The sequence below is a fragment of the Carcharodon carcharias genome, chromosome 14 (assembly GCF_017639515.1).
Source record: "Carcharodon carcharias isolate sCarCar2 chromosome 14, sCarCar2.pri, whole genome shotgun sequence".
NCBI lineage: Eukaryota > Metazoa > Chordata > Chondrichthyes > Lamniformes > Lamnidae > Carcharodon > Carcharodon carcharias.
Genome location: NC_054480.1, coordinates 49876522 through 49898582, shown reverse-complemented (window position 1 = coordinate 49898582; position 22061 = coordinate 49876522). Strand labels below are relative to the sequence as shown.

The 22061-nt window shown below is 40.0% G+C and overlaps 1 protein-coding gene and 1 long non-coding RNA gene across 2 annotated transcripts; one reads left to right on the top strand and one right to left on the bottom strand.

Moving 5' to 3' along the window:
- Window positions 1-541: 541 nt before the first annotated feature.
- On the bottom strand, window positions 542-2951 carry LOC121286958 (CCAAT/enhancer-binding protein beta-like). Its single transcript, XM_041204305.1, has one exon. The coding sequence runs from the start codon at window positions 2750-2752 to the stop codon at window positions 1856-1858; it is 897 nt and encodes a 298-aa protein (XP_041060239.1). The 5' UTR covers window positions 2753-2951; the 3' UTR covers window positions 542-1855.
- Window positions 2952-11880: 8929 nt separating this feature from the next.
- On the top strand, window positions 11881-21776 carry LOC121286959. Its single transcript, XR_005945130.1, has 3 exons — window positions 11881-12054; window positions 14238-14438; window positions 20732-21776. It is a non-coding gene; the product is annotated as an uncharacterized LOC121286959 (long non-coding RNA).
- The last annotated feature ends 285 nt before the right edge of the window (window positions 21777-22061 follow it).

Genomic DNA, 22061 nt, shown 5'->3' with positions numbered 1-22061 from the left:
TTGGAAGCTGCAGTCAGTGCTCCAACACACTAATAAGGACATGGATTGGTGCACCAACACTGTAGAATAGAACAAATCACTGCGATAGTACAGGGCAGAATGTCATAGGATAGAGTGCTGAATTGTAAAAATAGAAAGGCAGTGTGAGTATGCTGCAGAATGATATCACAGAAGTTAACTCAACTGAGAAACTATGCTGCAAAATGGTAGGACATGTGGTAATGCACTGTACTGGAGACTGTAGAATAGAGGGCAATTACACTGGCATACTAAACTGCAGAATCTACTCCTGTGATCTACAGATCTCCCAGCAGCAACGTAAAGAGGCACCAGCTGAAAAGGTACTTTCCCCAAGGGAGGAAACATCAGAAGACAATTCTGCCTGCATTGCTCTGATGTATCCTCCTCTTCATTAGTTCAGGGAAAGTGGGGGCCTGACAGCATGGGGGCAAAACAGAAAAATGGCATGGGTCATTCCAAGCATAGGGTCTCCAATATAAACCTAAAAAACCATAAATAAATAAAGGGGGCGAGGCAGATATTTGCTTTTGCACTAAAACTGATTTTAATTCGATTTTAAAAGAGAAAAATAAATACAATATTGCTCATTTGATAAAAATAATTTCTGCTATTTCTTTGACCCACAATCAAAGTTGATTTAAAATTGCAGCATTCCTTTTCCCGGTTATCGTCCAACGTAATCTTTAACAGAACACCTGGTCCCTCAAGTGAAGTTTCTATTCGCTTTAATAACTTACGTAACTTCGTAGAGTCACAATGATCGACACATCTTCATTTACGACCTGTTTCACAATCTATCCGGAGATGACCTACTTTTAACCGGTTTAGAATTTACCCAAACTGGCAGCAACTTGGTTGGAAAAGGGATACTGCAGCTTTTAGTCAACAATCAACATATATTCCTAAAATGTAAATATCTACCATTTATTTCCCAACTTTGTACCCAATTCAAGTGCTGAAGTGAACAGAATAAAATGTTCTCCAATACACTTGCATGCTGAGTCACTTGCTGGAGTGACGCAATTCAAATGAAAACATTTCAGCGTTGATTTAAAAACTGCTGAAAACACCGCCGAACAAACTACGTCCGAAATATCGAGTTCATTTAAAAAAAAATCGGGGGGGGGGGGGGGGGGGGGGTGCGGGGAGGGGGAGGAGTCCATATAAAATTTGGAAGAGATAACCTTTATTTCACAGCAGCAGCCTCGACCCGTCTCTTGGGGGACAGGCGGCGCCACCCGAGAAGTTACAAAACGGCAGTTCAAGCACTTTCTGTGTCAAAAATAATACTTATATTTTTAAAAAATATTCAATACATCTACAGTAATGCTGTGTAACGCGTCTTAATAGGAGCAGGAACCCCCCCCCCCCCCAAAAAAACCCCTATACATACGTAAGAAATAAAGAAATAGAATATTTCTGGTGGGGAAAAAGGCCCCGAGACATTTGTAATAAGAAAAACGTTTCTGTCATCTGACAATTACAATGAATCTCACACTTGGCAAGTTACACGCTGTTGCGTCATGTGTTTCGACTGAGCAAAGTCACAGTTAAGCACGGCATCATTTTATATACATTAATATATATAAAAAAAACCCACATTTCTGGTTTCAATAAACATCATTCATCCCTTTCCCTGCAGTTTCAAACGCAGAGATAAGGTCATCTAAACGATATATAACCTCGGTTTCTGCAATGTGCTGTAAACACTGAGAGAATTCCTCTATATACAAAGAGTTCTTTGATCACCTTCTTTTGCAAAAGTCACGGTATCCTTCCTTTTTATTTTTTTTAAAGAAAAGACCTATAAATATTGGGAGCTGTGCACTGGATGTCAGCAGTTGCTTGATGCACTGAGCAGGGTGTGCTCGGGCAGTTGTTTGAACAAGTTTCTCAGAGTTGCCAGCTCCCGGCTCAGCTGATCCACTCTCTTCTGGAGCCGCTCGTTCTCGGCGGTCAATTCCAGCACTTTGTGTTGAGTCTCTACATTCCTCAGCTTGGCCTTGTCCCTGCTCTTCCTCACGGCGATGTTGTTCCTCTCCCTCCTCAGCCGGTACTCGTCGCTGTGTTTGTCCACCAGCTTCTTGTTCTTGTTCTTGCCGCCGCCGCCGGCAGCCCGGCTGGAGTCGGCCGAGTTGGGGGTGGCCGGCGGGGTGGACGAGGACAGGGAGGAGGTGGACAGGTTACTGTTGCTGCCGCTGGCCACGCACTGGTACTGCAGCAGCGGCCTCACGTAGGAGGAAGAGGCCGACGCCGCCGACAGGCCGCCGTCCTCCTCCCTGGACTCCTGCTTGACCCTTTTACCGTCCGGGCTCTGCTCGAACACCGGGTCCAGCCGGGTTTCCAGGAACTGCGGGGTGCAGCTCAGGATGTTGCCCTGGTGCCTGGCGCCGGCCGAGGAGCTGCGCATCATGGACAAGTAGGTGTTGTAGTCGGGCAGGGATTTCTTCTTATACTCCTCTGACAGCATAATATCCGTCAGGAGGTCGCTGCTGAGCTCAAAGTTGCCCCCTGCTGCCGAGGCGGTGGCCGGGTCGATGTAAGGGCTGAAGTCGATGGCACTCTCGTTGTCTCCGATGCCCAGATCTGTCATTGAACGGTCGCGGTGCAACTTGTTCAGGGAACAGTCCGACTCGTAGAAATTGGCCACTTCCATCAAATTAGTGTAAGTCTGAGCCGTCTGGAAACATGGCGAGTCGCAACGCGAGTCCCAACTGGTCAGACTTTGCATGAAAGCCGTGGTTGCAACAAATGAAAGAAGGGGTTACCAACCCTTCGCGAAAAAAAAAACTTTTAAGAGTAAGTAATGCTCAGCAACAAGTCCTCTCGATCGGTTAGATGGCACTGTCTCAACTTTGTACTCTATACCTCTACGTGAGCTGAGATGCAGTGTGCCTGGAGACTGACTGTGCTGAGGTTTGAAGCTGCTGGAAGCTCTCGCCAGTTCTTATATTTATAACCGCTGAGCTCCTGCCATTGACGTCAGCTGGCACCCTGCCACTACCTCCAACTTTTTTTTTCTCACTCTTCTCTGCCAGATCGAGGAGATGTGGCGCCGCCGTTTAAAACAATTATTATTCCTGATATCTGCCCAGTTTTTTTTATCGCCTTTAACATCAAGCTCATTAGGGAGGAGTGTGGATCGACTTCATAGACATCTTGAATTTACTCGATAAACCAACTGATAATTGGAGATTGGAGTAGAAGTAAGATTATTTTAAAGTATGTTATATTCTGCGTTTAGCCTTTTTTGGAATCTAACCCCCATGTGGGGAGCTGTCACTTACAGTAATGTGCATGTTTTTAAAACGAAACTTTAGTCTGTGCTTAGAAACTGCCTGCATTCTGTCAAAATGCACGATCAGAAGGCTTAAGAATTCACTGAAACCCTATGCTCCTTTTTGTATTTACTTAAATACAACAATTTGTATTTACTTAACAAGGTAAAACATTTCACAGACAGGAACATCATCAAAGAAAGGTTGACAGGCCTTAAAGGTGGAGAGCGAGGTCTAAGGAGGGAATTTCAGAGGTGAAAGTAATTGAAGGTAAGGCCAGCAGTGCTGGGATGAAGGAAGTAGAAAATGTGCCAGAGTTGGTGCAAGGTAGAGATGGGGTTATGGGGAAAGAGGCAGAGAGTAGTGAGGTTATGGAGGAACTTGAACATGAGGGTAAGAATTTAAAAATCGAGTCTTTCCGTGAGCAGAGGGATGATTGGTGAATGGGATTTGAGGTAAGTTAGGATACAGGCAGCAGTGTTTTGGATGAGCTTAGGTTTATGAATGGTGGAAGGTGAGAGGTTGGCCGGGGAGCAATGGAATCATAGAGTCTGAAGGTAACAAAAGCATGGATGAGGGTTTCAGCAGCAGATGAGCTGAGCTAGGGGCAGAAATGTTATGTTATGGAGATGGAAGTAATTGGTGTTGGCGAAGATATGGGTTCAGAAGCTCAGCTCAGGCTCAATAGAACACCAAGATTGCAGATAATCCAGTTCAGCTTGAGACAGTAGCCAGTGAGGGAATGGTAGCTAGGGAATGGAGTTTGTTGCAATGATTGAAGTCAAAGTCTTCAGTCTTCCCAATGTTTATATGAAACTTCAGTTCATCTAGGACTAGATTTGGATAAGCAACAGACGCTTTGGAGGGGTCAAGTGGGGTGGTGGTGAGATAGAGCTGAATGTTGAGAGAGACAATGGTGAGGTAGAGCTGGATGTTGAGAGAGACAATGGTGAGGTAGAGCTGGATATTGTGAGAGAGAGATGATGGTGAGGTAGAGCTGGTTATTGAGAGAGAGAGATGATGGTGAGGTAGAACTGGATATTGAGAGAAGAGACGATAGTGAGGTCGAGCTGGATAATGAGAGAGAGACAATGGTGAGGTAGAGCTGGATAATGAGAGAGAGAGAGGCGATGGTGAAATAGAGCTGTATGGTGTCAATGTATATAAGTCACTTTAATTAGGACACTTCATTAATGTGGCAGGGTCAACACCTTGGTGCAGGTTTGGGAAGAGACAACACATTCAAGGACTTTGGAGAGGAGAGAGAGAGGTTGGAGATGCGGTAGTAGTTTGCAAGGTGGAGTCAAGGGTGGGTTTTCTGAGGAGCATGGTGTTAATGGTAGATTTGAAATGGAGGGACAGTAGCTGAGAAAAGGGAGCCATTTACAATATCAACTAGCCAGGAAGGCAAGTTGGGTGATTGGCAGTTTAATGGAAATAGGATCGCGACAGTAGGAGGTGGGTCTCATAAACAAGATGAGCTCATAGAGGGAGTGAAGGAGAGAATTAGCAAATGATGCAAGCTCTGAGCTAAGGCATGGGGAAAGCTTGGGGGATATTTGGCTTGGTGAACATGGGAAAGGAAGAGATGGTCTCAATCTTACTGAGAAAGAAGCCAATGAGCTCCTCCCACTTGTGTTTCTTCACATGTTGTTAACATCAAACTGCAGCATATTACAATCTAAGAGAGCTGTTTGTTTCATGTGGTTGCCTCCTGGGTTATACTTTGCCCTATTGTTTCTTTTGGAAACGTGTTTTAAAATGTATACTGAGCTGTCTCCTAAAGCATTAGGTATTTTTGTGATAACTTTCTGCAAATACTTACACTTGTTAAGTACACAATTCACAAGGATATTTTTTAAATGAAGAAATGTGTTCTTTAGTATGGATGTAATGCATTTACGTTCTATTAGATAGAAGGATCACCCCTTAGAGACTTTCAGGAATAAAATTACTTTTAATTTATTTTTAGGATTGATATTATTGCTATTAGTATGGTGCTGCAAGATTAAAAATGAAATGTGATGTTAATGAATTACCATTCCGTTAAAAATTAACTGTGTCATTTGCTTTCAGTAGTTCAATCACAGTGGCTGCATCTGATAAATATTCTGGTTTTACCAGTGTAACAAGAAAACATTGATGGCCAGCTGTAACTGGTAAACACAGCTATACTTCAGAATAAAATTGGAAAAGCAAATTGATTCAGTAAGGTTTTGTTTTGCTTTATTATATTTGTTATTTTACAACCAATTGTGACTGGTTAAAATATAACAAATGTTATTTAATGTCCTCTGAACTCTCTCTGAAGAGTTAGTACATTTCAAAAATTTTTATTAATGTACGCTGGTATATATTAAGTGATACATTATGTAATCATAGTGGGCATAATACTTTTAAAAATAAAGCTGAGCATGAATGAACATCTTTGCGATCTTTCTCACTTGCGTAAATTCACCCGGGCACCTATACCTTTATATAACGCAATTGTAAAATTAAATATAAAATGTGTGTAAGCATAGTCTTACAGACCTTGGTGTGAGAAAAACATAACACAATTTAATTATCTCTCAAATGTTTGAATCAAATTAACCACATATTCTTCCCTAACTTAAATTGGAATGATAAATCTATCATCTCCATTCAAATGAATACTTGGGATTTTCCACACTAATTTGATTCATTAATTACTGCCTTAACATGATTTTCTGGGTGTTGCACTGAGATTCTGGATGATGTAAAAGGTTTATAAACACACACAGCTATACTGACACCTTTTGGTGCTCTGCTGTCACTGTGTAAAATCAGCAGGACATAGAAAAAAATGCAGCATTAACATGGCCCCAAAGGACCTTGCATTGCAATGAATTTGAAGTACAGCAACTGTTTTATAGGCAAACACTGCAGGCATTTTGCACACAAACAGCAATGAAATAAATGACCAATTAAGTTGTTTTTTGTGATGCTGATCCAGAAAGGATTGCTAACCAAGATCCCAGAAGAACGCCTTTCTCTTCTTTGAACATGGCAGCCAGGGTGTTCCACTTTGGTGCTGTCCCGCCACTAATTTTTCACCCATTGCAATGAAGGGGTGCAAAATTGCAGGCTGGGTAGTGCAGGAGTGTAAAGTTTTAGTTTGGGATCTTTACATGAGAAATGTCAGTCCAAGTACTTCTAATGAAGCCACACTCCATCATTGTTGCAGCTCAGATATTAGTGTGGGACTTGAATCAACAAACATCTAAGTCAAAAGCAAAAATGGCTGAGCTTGGTTTAATAGAAGGGTTCTCTTTGCAAACTGGCTATATAGTTGAGAACTACTGTAATTTTATCAAAACAGCTTTTAGTTATTACAGTATGTAACTGCATTTTGTACCTAAGTATGTATACTTTAGAATCTAAGGCATGGATTTTATGTGCCCCCACTAAAATAACACCAGTGTTTTTGGTTTCCATGTGTAGTGATATTATGAACATGTAATGTGCTGGAAATATTGAACAGAACTAGCAGATGAATTCTTATTCCCATACCACCATCTGAACCATTAAATACTGTACCAATAAGCCCTGACTCATAAATTAATCTTTATTAAATATTTAGCAATCCTTGGAAGAGACAGGAGTAGAAACAGAAACTGTCTCACATACATCAAGGGGATGAAACTTGTTGGCTGTGTAGATGAGGTTGGGGGAGAGGGAAGGGAGGACTTTTAGCAAACTGTAAAAATAAGAAAGCATAAAAGTTAGTCAGAAATCAGGTGATTCAGAAGCATGTTTCACCCATCATGTTTCTGTTGAACACATTCAGTTTTGTTGCTGTTACTGAAAAAAAGATATAATTGTGAACAAGATTTTTTATGAGAAAATAGATATTTTTAATCAATTACCACATGGAATAGACATATGCAATCCCAATAATGGCGTATGATTTGATACTACATAGGAACATGATTGCATAGCTTCCAACTCTAAAACCATGAGTTGATTCTGTTAATTAAGTCCACAAATAGTGACATATAATAAATCGCCACAAGAAGCGGTGTGGACTTTAATATCATATGGTACTTTATTGGAGGTTTAAAGTATTAGCTATCTGAAGAGTGTAATAAGGACATGAAAAAACAGGAACTTGTGTGGAAGGCTGAGTAATTTCTGATAGTCTCCCTTCTGTAAGATTAGTGACTGTCTCGTCACCTGAGGTTTGAACATTAATTGTAGTGTACCTTCTAGAATGACTCAGTGACATGTAACAGCTTATAAAAGCCCAAGTCAGAGGTCAAAGCTTTTCCAATCCACAACATTTAACATTTACTTGACGGTGTTCTTTAAAGTTCTTCATTGATTAATGAACCACACTTAATTAACAGTTTAATGGTGTGTGAACATTTATCCAATAACGATTATAACAGAATTCAATGTTGTGTTTGAAAGGGAGAAAAGCAAAACAGCTAGTAAGGTTCTAGATTTAGGTAAGGCTGACTTCATTGGGATGAGACAAGACTGTCCATAGTAAGCTGAACAAATTGGTTAATAGGTAATATGATGGAAAATCAGTGGGAGGTGTTCAAAAAAGCTTTTATTGTGATACAGAACCAATTTATACCAACGTAAGAGACAAAAGCTCTACTTGTCAAAAAGTCAGACGTGGATGACTAAAGAGGTAAGAGACAACTAAAAGAAAAACCATACAAAAAGTAGCATAGATCCTGCTAAATGGAAAAGAACAAAGAAAAGCAATAAGTAACAAAACTGATAACAAGAGATACAGCAAGGGAGTATGAAAAGAAACTGGCAAAAAATATCAAATTCAACACAAAATATTTTTACCATTATATTAAGAAAAAGAGAGTGGTCAGGAGCTACGTGGGCCTTTTAAAAAATGATAGTAGTATTTTGAATAAAAATAAGGAAATAGCAGGCATACTGAATAATTACTTTGTATCAGTGTTTACAATAGAGGAAGAGGCCAGCATATAAACATATGAACGTACATTCCAGATATGCCAAGTAAACATTTATTGAATAGTGACCAGAACTTACCAAAATTAAGCAAATTAACAGTAATAAAGAAAGTAATGATACCAAAAAGAATGACAATCTTTTCACTAACATTTTTAACCAAGAACAAATAGGCCTCCCTCAACATATACACAATTATTGTTTAAGTATATTTCATTTCCCTGATACTCCTAGCTCAGACCCATCTGCTGGTTGGGTCTTGAACTAGGAATGATGGAAGAGGAGAGGGCAGCAAAATGGCAAAGCTTGCCAGGAGAACTGTCTCCACTTTACCCTCTGGCCCTGGGGAGCAACAATTCAAAGGCCTTGAGACATAAAGATTGTTCTGTAGTGGAGGAGCAACAATGATGCATGTCTCCTAAGGGTGCTCCTAGAACCTTCACATCTCCAGTTCATAGACAGTCACAGCAGAAGCCCATCTGCCAAGTTTGGGTGTTCCATGGGTGCAGAGAGAGAAAGATGAGGCAAAAGGTTAGGAATACCCCCATACACCACATTTTAGCCCTGTGCCTACTCAAGTAGCAGGTCGGGTGACGTTCATTTTGGGGAAGGTGTGAAAGTGCTTGGCAATCATATGGGAGCAGCAACCTGACATGTAACTGCTATAAAGCTGAACAGAATAAGCAACCAGTTGATTTGAACAATTGAAGGGATGGACAGATTCAATTAAGATGAGTGATTATGTAAATTTGGCATGCTGTCATGGAAAAAAACATTTGCGAGGTGGATATGATTGCTGTTTTTAGGATTGTAGATGGATTAGATATTGTAGACCATGACAAGTTGTTTCATCTCAAGCAAAACAGCAGAACTAGAGGATTTAACCTGTGCTTGAAGTGGAGTAAATTCAAAACTAATCTGCAGAAACATTATCACTGAACGACTGGCTAATCTACAGAACATGCTCCTTAGGAATATATTATGTGGTAAGTATATCATGTTTGGGTGAAGCAGATGTCTTTGAACTTCTGATTTCCAAAGTTTTCCACCATTAGGCCTTTCAACACTTCATGCCTGGGTCTGTTGTAGAATAATTGATATAGATTGACTGCTATGGTTAGTCAACAACTCCATCATTGCTGTATCTTGCATATATCAGGATGGCAGAAGATGGATCTTGGTCTTTTTTTGTCTAGCAATTCCTATCTAAAAACCTGAAAGGAACATGTTGATGTTCAAAATTGATAGCATATTTTGGGGAATTGTCCAGGTGTATGCTGTTTGGAAGATTTCTGAATCATCACATGAGCAATTATGCATTTTGATTAATTTTAAGTATTTGTACTTCATAGTTGATAAGTTTTTAAACTTAAAGAAAGAACAATTAAGTGAATTTTGGATTTTCAATAGAATCACTTAGCCAGGAAGTGACCTCAAGAAGCAAAATTACCAGAATCAACCTAATTATTATTTTGGTGGGTTTCCAAGTGAGGTGGGAGCTGGAGAGCCCACTTTGGGAGAGGTGAGGGAAGGAGAGTGGTATAAGGATGAGGCCTCAAGCACCAGTAGCAGAGTGCGGCCAGCTGCCTGGGGCATTGAAAACTTAGGGGATGACTGCATTCCTTACAAGGGTTGCTAATTTTTAAATCCTCTTCCATATGCCATAGCAGCATTAGACACAAGGAACGTGTTGCTGTCTCAGTATTCAGCTTCTCTCTGGCAGTAATAGAGGAACATGTGATGTATGACATTATATGGTTATTACTTGCTATTTTGAATTTTGTTCAATATAAAGTGTATAAGTTTGTTATGTTTTTGGATTGTCTGTTTAACTTAAGGTAAAACGGGGTGGTGAAGGAAATTATGTGACTTGCTTTGAATCCTGCTTGACAACAAACCTGGGTGGCTTAGTTGCTATGGGGACAGTGAGGCCCAGACTGATTTACTGGGGAGAAGATGCAAAATGTTCACACAGGTAGACAATGGCAAGGGCATCTGTGATGACTGTGGGTAGACTGTTAGTCTCCAAGTCTCACAGGTGTTCTGAATATCAGGTTTTGTAAGTGGTGAGACTTTAAACTGCCTGTTTAATTTCAAGATAGAATGGAGTTGGGATCTAAAGGACAGCTAATTCAAATTTCTATTGATACAAGGCCCATGTGATTCATGTTGCCCTGGATGACCATGTTATATCAGCTTACAGGGTTTTTCTTAAGATATCCCTGAATCTGAGATAGAGAGAGAGAGAGAACAGAGAGTTAGAGGTAACTAGTCTCTATTGTTCACCATGTTGATTGTGGGTGGGAGAGTGTGCTCTGATTGAAGAGAGCAAGTTTGTGAAGATTTAAACAAGGCTGGAAGATTCACCTAGCTTTGGAAAGAGGGAGGAATCTCTAGGATAACCCTCACGGTGAAAGTCAGTTTAGGGGTTGGTAGTTACCCGGCTGGAAAAGGTAAAAGGAAGCAAGCCATTGGGAGCTGATAATAGCTTTAGACTGGTTCCTGGAGAATGAAGAGTCCACTTAAGGAACAAGTAAAATATAACCGTGGAGGGGGATTTGCAGTCATTTTAAACATTAAATGGGGGAAACATTTCTTTAAGTTTACAGGATAACTTTCCAACTGAATAGTGTTCAAACCATGTTGTTTTTAGTTTGTTTATTACAGTGAAAGTCTTAAAAACGTGAAATCTGGTTGTCTGAACCTTCCAGTCAGTTACTCAAAATTCAAATATTTTTACATCATCAGTCTCTATGGGGATCGTAACAATATGGTCACCCATATTTGGTCTGACATATTCATTGTCATTGTTTCCAGTGCAAAATCCCAGAGGTGATGATAATTGAATGGGAAGCAGCAGAACAACTGCCCAACTCATTTCCTGGCCCGTCAGCCTCAGATGCATTTGAAATAAGGTAAAACCGGCACAAACAAAACTGCCTTCTTTATGACTGAATCCTGTAGATTTTAACAGAGTCCATTTAAATTTATTGCAATGAAAAAACATTGGGCATCAGACCCAGGTGGAAGTACTCAGTAAATAATTGTGAACTTTAATAGAGAAAGGAACAGGGGTTTTGTTTTGATTTCTTTCAGATTTTGTTGCTAATTGTCCTACTTTAAGATACTATATAGCATTCCAGTGATGATATGTTAACTTGTCATGTGGATGAAAAGTCCTTCCATGTAGTAACTGGCGCCATCTATTGGCTAAAGCCCATAATATTTTACATTTTGCACCATAAGCATCGTTATAAAAAGGCATAAGATATTTGAAGGAAAGCCATGTAACACCATGTAACTCCAAATAGCTAAAATTTCTTTATATTTTCTAAATTTTGCTTTTTTTTGCATTCTATCTAATGTGCTTTTGCCGAGATATCTCACCTGATACACTAGCACTGTCTCACAAAGCAGAAAGTAAATGAGGTTTAAATTATATTTTAGTTCTTTGCTACTTAAGCATGATGAAGACCATTCACCATGACTGCCTTTCACAAACAGCATTATACAAGAAATAGAAACAGTGATAACTTGCTTATGAATATTTAACATCAATTCCAAGTTGCTCCACAGAGACGGGGGAAAAAGCAAAAGCAGAGCTGAGATGGAGAGATTTTGAAGAGGTGCCCAAATGTTTGGACAAAGAGACAAGCTGTCAGAACTGTCTTAAGGAATAGGAGGTTTTTGATTGGAAGGTCTCCACCTTTCTTTCTATGAATAGGACATGCATCCCAAGTGCAGATGGTTCAACACATATCACGCCTTACATGACAGAGACCATCACACGTGATAGGTTAGTTGACTGAAAGAGAAAAGGATAATGTTCTGGGTGGGCTTCTGGCCAGTTCTGAGACTTTGGAGATTCATATGCTGGAAAAGCTGAATCTGTGTTGAAAACCATGGGTTACAAATTGGTATGCATTGCAGCCAATCTTTGGAAGCAAATGGAAGCAACGTATTCAAATTTAGCCATGGACAAGATGCACCAAATCTGTACTGGCATTGGTCCAACTGCTCCAATTTGCAGGGTATTTTTTTAGGAGAGAAGTGGGCCATTCAGAATCCTTGTACTCAGTACTCAGCATAAACCATCACATTACTATTCATACTTACCTCGCTCGCAAGCGCACCAGTCCTTCTCTTTCTATGCACATCTTCAAATTCCCACTATCCATCCAACACTCCAACTCATCCTGATCTTTATACAGTTTGATACGTCTCTCTGATAGTCACCTTCACCAAATGCACTGCATCCATTGGTTGAACACATGATATTATAGTCATTCATAGGTCTGTTCTTACCCCCGTTACATGAGAAGAGACCAAACATAAGATGAGGGAGAGAACCAGAGGTATTCCCCCACAATTCTCATGGTTGACAACTGCAGAGAAGGAAATGCTGGAGGTCAGGGGTGTCTCAGTGTCCCTGGCCATCAGAAATGGGGATCCCCAAGCCACTTGGTGACAGAATTAAATATTGATTCATATGCCATACAATACTCAATTATGTTGACTTAATTTCAGCAACGGGTTAAATATAATCATCTTCATAATGATAAGTTGCAATATTCTTACCTTGTTTGTTTCATTCATATATTTCTCTCTATCACGGCCTTCATGCATGCAACAATAATCTGTGGACGATTCCTTATGAGGGTGCACCATCACAGTATTCATGATTCCCATGCACCAGCTCAATGTGTGCACTTCAGTGGGCCCAGTTTGACAGTTAGTTGGGATATCACCTGATACCTCACATATCAAGAGCAGGCAGTGTGACAGGAAGTGCTGTGGAGTGCCTGTGTCTGGGGGCACAGCCCTCTCCAAACCCTGCTCAGCTGGACAAAGTTGCTGTGGCCTGGGCGCCATCAATGGGAAGGATAATCATTGAGGGGTGGTAGAAAATCTGTGACACACTGACATGCCATCAAAACAAATGGCCCACAGTTGCAGAGAAAATGGAGGACTCCAGCCCAAGCATGAGTGGTTTAGTGTCACAGGGTACATTGAGGATATCTTTATACAACATATGGCATCTTAAATAGGATGATAGAAATCTGAGCCTTGGCTTTACAGCACCTCATGGATCTGCATCAAGCTGCTGTCCAGATAAATGGTAGCAGTGAAATGTGACTGCCACACAATGACAAAAGGGGATATGGAAATGAAAACTCCACTCAGACAGCTCTCACTTCTCATCTGTTGGAATCCCCCTCCCTTCCCTCTCATCCTTCCCTTAGTCAGCTTCTCACTTGCTATGTTGCCATATCCTCTCCTGATGGCCATACCTGCTCCTCCAAGTATAAGGGGGACAGTCTTTGGCAGAGCCCTCAGGGGCTCCAAAACCCAGAGGGCATAGGGCAGTTACTTCCCAGCAGTCAGGGCAGAAAACTGAGCAGCCCGTCTCTACCTCTGCTAAAGCCATAAGAGTTGCACCATTTAGAAATGGTAGGAAATGGAAGATGAAATCTTTGTGGTCGCATAAGGGTATATGGATATGCCAAACCAGTATATTCTGAACTTCAAACTAAATTTATATTTTAAAACTGAACACAAAAGACTACAAAAGATGGCCTCCCAAGGGTCACCTGACTCATTTTATGGATTGAAACCACTCCCTTGTCTCAAAAGAGAACAGGAGGAACATTCCAGACTGTTGTTGGCTCAATGCCCTTTCTTGAAACTAATACAAAAAAAGTATAACAAATTGAATGGGCCATTCAAACACAAATGCCCTGGCTGTCTCAAACTCAAGGTGTGAAACCCACAACATAAGGTGTATAATCAATCTAACTACCCACCTTATTTGGAAAAGGGCTTTGAACTTGTAAAAGGTCACGTGATATGACAGCTATGTTTTCTGTCGGCCTTTAAATTGGCTGGAAGCTGCTTGTAGACAGAGTTCTATTGAAAGTTATCAAACTAGATGCAAGTTGTTCAAGTAGCCAAGGTAATTAACAACAAATACCTTTAAAGCAGGAGATTCGAAAAGAGAGAGAGAGAATGACTCACCTAACCTGATCCAGTTAAAGTTCACTTGAGAACCAACCTCTTAGAAATTGACTACAAGAGACCTCACATCCAGCTGATAATCCTTCACTTTATAAGGCTTTCACTTCAACTACAAAGCATCAACTGCATTTAAGAAACTACAGGCTTGCCACAAAAGAGACTAAGGTAATTATAAGTTGTAACACTATATTTCTTTCAACTGTACCTAATCTTTGTGTGTTTGAGAGTATGTGTGGGACAAGTAAGTGAAACATTGTGGCATTTCGGGTTAAGTGTGATAATAAATAACTTTTATTTTTAAACTCATAAAAGCTTCCTGCTGAATTATTTAATTTGGACATACTCCATGAGTAAGAAAGCAGACACCTGTTTCAACTTACTGATCATGGATAGTAAAAAGGAACATGTAAATTCTGTCCATAACAAGATAGGGTTTGAGAAAATGTTATGTTGCTTAAGATTGCCAGCTGTAGTAAAGTCATATAAAATTTAAAACTTTGCACTATTTTCCTGTTTAGTCTATTGCTGGTTATGATGGGGTTGGGGGGGTGCAGGTGGTGGGGGGCAGCTCACCTTTTCATTGCTTGCTGATGAATAGGAAGACATGAATTGCTGATGCACCATGGGTTGGTTGATAGCAGGACTGCTTTGTGTCAGCAGGATTGAGGGTGGGGGGAGGGTGGTGGAATGGGAAAGTAGGATAGCTGCCAGTTCTAGTTATTACATGGGTCCAGTTGTGGTAACTAACTGATCCTCACAGCTGTAATGGAATCCCAAGCACCTTGGGCAGGAATCTAAGCGGCTGGTGCTTGGGGTCACCACCTTCTTCACACTCTTCTTTATCTTCCATGGATTCTTCTGCAGGCAATATGTACTCTGCACCTCGTTCCTTCTGCAGTTTCAATCCTCACTGCTAGGGAATGTGTGCAGCACACCATACCATTCTGAATATCCTGGCTGGCACATACTGAAGGTCACCACCAGATCTGTCCAGGTACCTGAAGCACAAGTTGAGCATGCTTATCACTTTGTCAATAACACATTGGGTAGTTATATGGATTTCATTTTACCATTCCTGGTCTTCAAAAAATAAAGAACAAAGAAAAATACAGCACAGGAACAGGCCCTTCGGCCCTCCAAGCCTGTGTCGATCATTTTGCCTGGCAAACTAAAACATTTTGCCCTTCCGGGGTCCGTATCCCTCTATTCCCATCCTATTCATGTATTTTTCAAGCTGCCTCTTAAACACCACTATCGTACCTGCTTCCAGCACCTCCTCTGGCAGCGAATTCCAGACATTCACTACCCTCTGCGTAAAAAACTTGCCCCACACATCTCCTCTAAAGTTTTCTCCTTTCACCTTAAATCTATGTCCTCATTGGTTGTGTTTCTCACAGGTGTCAGCACCAAGTTTGAAGTAGATATTCTTTGTCTCCTAGCAGCCACCTTTTAAGTCTGCTTACAGGTGCAAACAGATTAGGAAGCTTGGAGCATTGCAAGATGAATTGACAGGGATCAATTGGAGGTGCAGCATTCTGGCACTTCCCCAGGAATCTGTTGCATACCTGAATAAATTCTTTCTCATTGTTTCACATCATCTGCTCTTGCGGTTTAAGAATATTCCATTAAGAATGGGTCTGGGTGTTTGCTGCATGTGTACAGTCAATGACACCTTACACTTGTGAGAAGCCAGCTAGAAATGCAAGCCTGAACATCTGCTTATTCTGTCTGGCATCATCACAGGCGAAGTTAACATAAAGCCAGCCTTTGCAAACTACATCATTGACCTGCCTTATGCATTTATGTGCAGCCAACTGGAAGATGCTGGACATGTCTCTGACAGTACCCTGCGAGGATTATGAGGCAAAAAAGTTGACAGCAATGGTCGCTTTAACAGCCAACTGGTAATGCATTACCACCAGGTGTATCAGGGAACAGGGCTTTTTCTAAGGGGCTGCGGATATCTGCCACCCCTGGACTGACAATCGCAACATTTAGAAGCATTGCTCCATTGAGACCCGTAGGAAGCTAATCCTCTGCCTGTAGACTCTGCTACCCAGGAAGTTAGTGCTTCCTTTCATGGTGTAATGGTATTGTCACTGGGCTAGTAATCCAGAGACCCAGCGTAATGCTCTGGACCTTGGTTTGAATCCTGCCACAGTAGATGGTGGAATTTGAATTCAATAAATATCTGGAATTAGAAGTCTATTGCCCATGAAACCATTGTCGATTGTTGTAAAAACCAATCTAGTTCACTAATGTCCTTTAGGAAAGAAAGTCTGCTGTCCTTATCAGTCTGGCCTACATGTGATTCCAGACCCACAGCAATGTGGTTGACTCTTAAATGCCCTCTGAACTAGGGCAATTACAGGTGGGTAGTAAATGCCAGCCTGACCAGCGATGCCTACATGCTATGAATTAATTTTTTTAAATGAAGTGCTGTAGGATGTTCTGACATGGTTAAATATGTTCAATGTAAGTCTGATTCTTTATGGAGCAAATACACAATATATTCAGTGAGCATGTATGCATATCAGCTTGGGTTATTTAGTAGCAGTTATGACCTTTTGGGCCAGAAGGTTGTGAGTTCATGTCCCACATCAGGACGTAAGCACATAATATGGTCTGACATTCCAGCTTGGCACCATGGGACTGCTGCATTATTAGCATTGATGTCTTTCAGTTGAAACATTAAATGGGGCCCTGTTTACCTGATGTTCAAGATTGCATATCACTCAAAAAAGTAATTTCCCTCAAAATATTAATCAACTGGTCATTTATATCATTGTTTTCTGGTATGTTGGTAACTGTAAGATGCCTATCATATCTACATTAAACCACTCCAAAACTAAATACTTGTATGCAGTAATTTAATTTGATGAGGCCCTATATAAACGCTGTGTCTGTTCCTATTCAAGATCTTTAATACAGGTAGTCCTCGACTTTACGACGTTCGACTTACGATGAACGGCACTTTCGATGTTTATAAATTGACAACCTGTTTTGGCTTTCCATGTTAGTTTCAACTTTACAATGCCACGCCAGCAAACAAGTTCAGATGTTCCTAAGTGCGCATTGACATTCTGCGCCGCCCATCTCCCTGATTCAAAATGCTCAGTTGCTGTTCTGATGCCATTAGTACAGTATTGCACTAAATTTCTATATATATTTTTAGCTTATTATGTGATTTTTATGTCAATATGATTGCTATTTGCAACATAAATGCATTAATGTTGCTCTATTACTCATCTATAATTGATTGAGTACAAAGTTCTGGGTTATTTCGGTGAAAATAGGGTATCGGGCCTTGGTTCAGGCACCAATTCACCATTTATAATATTGTTCTTATGGGAAAATCGGTTCCAAGTTACGACGTTTCAAATTAAGATGCAATATTCAGGAACCAATTACGTTGTAATTATGAGGACTGCCTGTAGAAGGGAAATGTGTGTTTGAGTTTGAACACACTAAAGCATTCCAGAAATCTCTGTCCTAAGATTCCACCCCTTCCTCTGATGATGTTGGTGACTCATGGTGTATGATTTCATGAGCACTAGCCATCTCCAACCTCCGCCTAGTGGCCATGCTTTGCATGTGGACCTTAAAGTAGTTTATTGGGGTGAACTAACATGGGATGGGCAATCAAGTCCAAGCAAGCGAGCACCTGCTCATTTTATACTGCCCACTCACCAGACAGGGAGGTTTAAAGTTGACTCCATTATCACTGGCAACTCAGTTCATAAACCTTAACCTGGCTGACTTTGAGGATTATTTAATGCCAGCTAAAATATAATTTCAGATCTTCTAAGCGGGTACTGTTGCCAAACCTCCTTTAAAAATAAATTGAATTTCCTTAACTATATTAAATGGTTGATCATATTTTGCCAATTACATAGAATGTTTGGAATTAAATGAGAGCTTTATTAGACCTGAGCCAAATACTTTGACTACCTGTGATAACTGGTTGTCCAGCCAGTTACCAAAGGCACTGTTCATAGTATCATAGGATTTTACAGTAGAGAGAAAGGTCACTTAGCCCATCACACCTAGGCAAGCTCTCAGAGAGCTCCACATTTAGTGCCATTCACCTGCTTTTTCCCCATACCTTTCAAAAAGTTTTATTTTTAAATATTTATCCACTGTCCCTTTAAAGCTACTTTGCATTTGTTACCACCACTGTTTCATGTCAACAACTAATTATTTGTTTTGTTCTTTGGTGACTGTCTTAAGTTTATCTCTTTCAGTTACGAACCAGTGGATATTTTTCAGATTTATTTTACCAAGAAGTCTCATAATTCTCAGCACATTGAATAGATGCCTATAGAACACAAACCCATGTGCATTTGGTCAATAGTTAAAATCTCATTTATGTTGAATTACTTAGAAATTACATTATGGAAACAAGCAACTCAGCCCTACCAACCCCTGTTAGTGGTTATCCTCCACACAAGCAGTGGTTCTAATCCCATGTTAACCCGTTCCTTTTGACAGAAACCAGAAGTAAAATGCATAGTGATTGACTTCAGCTGTAGGATTATAATATGTATTTCAGTACCTTGGAGAAACAGCTAACAGACTCTAGTAGACTATTATTAACCCCATTTGTATTGTAGCCAACCATAATGAAAAACAATCAATAAAACTTGAGCAAGGCTTGTAAGTGCTAATAATTCACAGACCCATGCCCTTTCCTGAAAGCACTGAGACCCTTTCTTTCTTTATAATCTTGACATAAAGCGACCAGCCAGTGTGAAAGTGCTGGCCTGAAGTTGAAAGAAGTACATTCTTTTCTGTACAACAAACATTAGCAATGACATCGAGGATGACCCTAGAGCAGTGCTGGAAAAAAATAAAATAATTCATCAGGAAATGTTTAGAAACCTATATTTTCACTGGCAATAATCATTATAATTTAACAATTGATTCTGTACTTCCTTACTGCTCTTCAGGTTTCTTGTCATTTTTCCTCTTTCATCCCAATCTGAGTGTTCCAGTTGCCAATCTACCTACAAAGTAGCCTATGTTGTTCAATTCTAATTTATTCTGGTCTTTGATCCAGAGTTTGAATTGCTCTACCTGCCCCAATTCTAGTTTCTCCCCAATACCCCAACCCCCACCTCCCCAACAACCTTCACTTTATATGGCACTTGGAAAGACGGGCCTGTTATATATGGTTGTGTATTAGCAAAATAATGAACATAAGAACATATGAAACAGGAACAGGAATAGGCCATTCAGCCCTTTGAGCCCACTCAGACATTCAATAAGATCATGACTGATCTTCTACTTCAACATCATTTTTCTCTCTCTCAACCCTAGCCCCACCTGGGAACTCAACAGACAATATTCAATTTTATATCTCTTACCATCACCCTGGTTGAAACCAGTTAAGTTAGCACAGCTGCTGATACCTCCTCCTTTGGTTTGGTGTTCATTTTTGACTGATTACACTGGTGTGAAACACCTTGGGATAATTTGCTGCATTAAATGTGCTATCTAAATCCAAGTTGTTTGAATGATTTCTTTCTGTTGAGCATCATTTCTTGGATCTTAACCATTGGTTCTTAACCATTATGCCGGTTTTCACATTTCATAATCTGCTCATATTTGTGCAGGTAATAGAAGGCTTCCTGCTGACCTGTAAGTCAGGTTATCAGATTGCGACATTTCAATGTTAACCACTTTTTTGTGGGTGACATATTGGACATTTCATTTTGCAAAAAGACAAACTAAAACATGAAATATTTAAGGTAGTGCTAGACTAATGTCAGAAGAAGGATGAAATGATACTGAGGCAGAGCTAACTTCAATATTTTATCTATAGTATATTTTTAAAATAAGGCTGTTTTGGACTGTTTCCATACATTCTGCATTACCTGCTTCATTTCCAGCAATAACATTCATAATTTACAGGACATTGTATGATCAACAAATATTTCCCTATTCCTCTCAGTTGTAGGTGCCTTTAAAAGTTAAATATAATGTCTTTTTATTATGCTTTGGTTGATTCCACTGTTCTGATTGTTAAAAACAGTAAATGGCATATGTACGATTAGAGAAAAAATAATTTTGGTGAGTTTTATCTTTAATGTTGACAAATTTTTTGAAGTCCCAGATTTGCTCCTGTCATGAACGTGTAATTATGATAATACAGATTTTAAGGGCAACTGTTTTAAAGATACATTTCGATCTTCAAACCTTGTTGGACTCATATCTGTAGAGCTGGCTATGAAAAGTCATTTAAAATGGGGTTTTCACAACTTTTTAGAGAATACAATGAACATCCTCCAGTGATGCTCATCGTATTCTCTAAAAGGGGTAAAAACTCCTTGGCTTCTGAATGAACAGGAGGCAGGAAGGGACTTCAAAGGACCACAATGTAATTAACTACTTTGCCTGGTGAAAAAAATGACTCTTTGAAAATTAATATAGCAGTAATTTTTGTGTTTTTTGAGAAGGCTGTAAGAAGCCATCTTGTGTGTGTGAGACACAATAGCAGCACACAGTTCTCAGTGGAAACAGCCATGAACCCCCCAAGAAGAACCCTCAGACATCAGAGGGGTTTTCTCTCTGCCACTGGGAGTCAAAGAACAAGGGATTAAGAAATCAACTGCTGTTCTGCTGAAAGAATCCAGGCAATCTTCGAGTGTTTTAAACGCAGAGCTAGTGGGAACAAGAAATCTTCTCTCTCTCCCAGAACCTGCTTGGTCTGCAGAGCCCACCCAAAAAGACAAATACCGACTAATCAACTGCAAAAGCCATTGAAACTAAGGATCAACTCCTACCAACACCACAAAAAGACAACAGGAATCAAGGACAAGCAGGATAAAGGCTGAGAAGAGGGAAGAATGATGAAAAAGGGAAAGGAACACAGAAAGTGGGCTTATTTTATTTTCCAACTATATATTTTTTTTACTAACATTGATGATGTCCCTGGTTTTCCATGTTAAAAAGTAACCTCTTGAGCTGCCTTTTAAAAGGAAGGAGGACTTGCATTTATATAATGCTTTTCATGGCAACTGGACATTTCAAAGCCCTTTACAGCCACTGAAGTACTTTTTGAAGTGTTATCGCTGCTGTAATGTTTAATAAATTTAATGTTAATAACTATTCTCCCAACAGCCCTGGAACCATCTGGCAGGTGCTTCATGCACACAATCCCTTTGGGGTATTTCTTGTTATTCCTCAGTTAGGTGTAACCTGGCTTCATTGTCATTTGTATTTAGAGCCACTGCTTCAATAACCTTTAGAGAATGTTTTGTAAGTGTATGTTTGTTAAGTCAATTAGGCCCCAAAGGGACATTCATAGCTGTCAGAAAGTCACTAGTATAGTTTTCCAGTGCTATTTATGAGCACACAACATAATGACTTAATTCAGTTCAAAACATTATTGCATTACTTGTGTCTGAAATCTTATAATAACATGATATGCAGCTCTCCTAGTGATGTACAATTCTCCCAATGATGTAATACAGATCTGCTACGGTTGTTGTGTTCTATCTTGAAGTTGTCTCTGGCACTTGCAATTTTCTTGTTAGCAACGCTTTTAATTAATATTTCTTTACTATGGGTTAAGAATTCAAGGAGATGGAATACTGAGGGAGTATTTACAGTGTAAATATTCCCCCTCAATGTGAAAATAGCCCCTAACATCTATTATTTAATTAAGGAACCTGTGGTGTTTTATGCCTAAATCCCCAAGATCAATGAAGTAACTGGGATCTTGGCCACTTCCCATACACACAGACACAACCATAGAAACAGACACTTTGATTGCATAAGCTTAAT

Bases quoted from the DNA above. Each gene is read 5' to 3' on its own strand.
- LOC121286958 (XM_041204305.1), bottom strand. From the start codon at position 2,752: ATGCAAAGTCTGACCAGTTGGGACTCGCGTTGCGACTCGCCATGTTTC.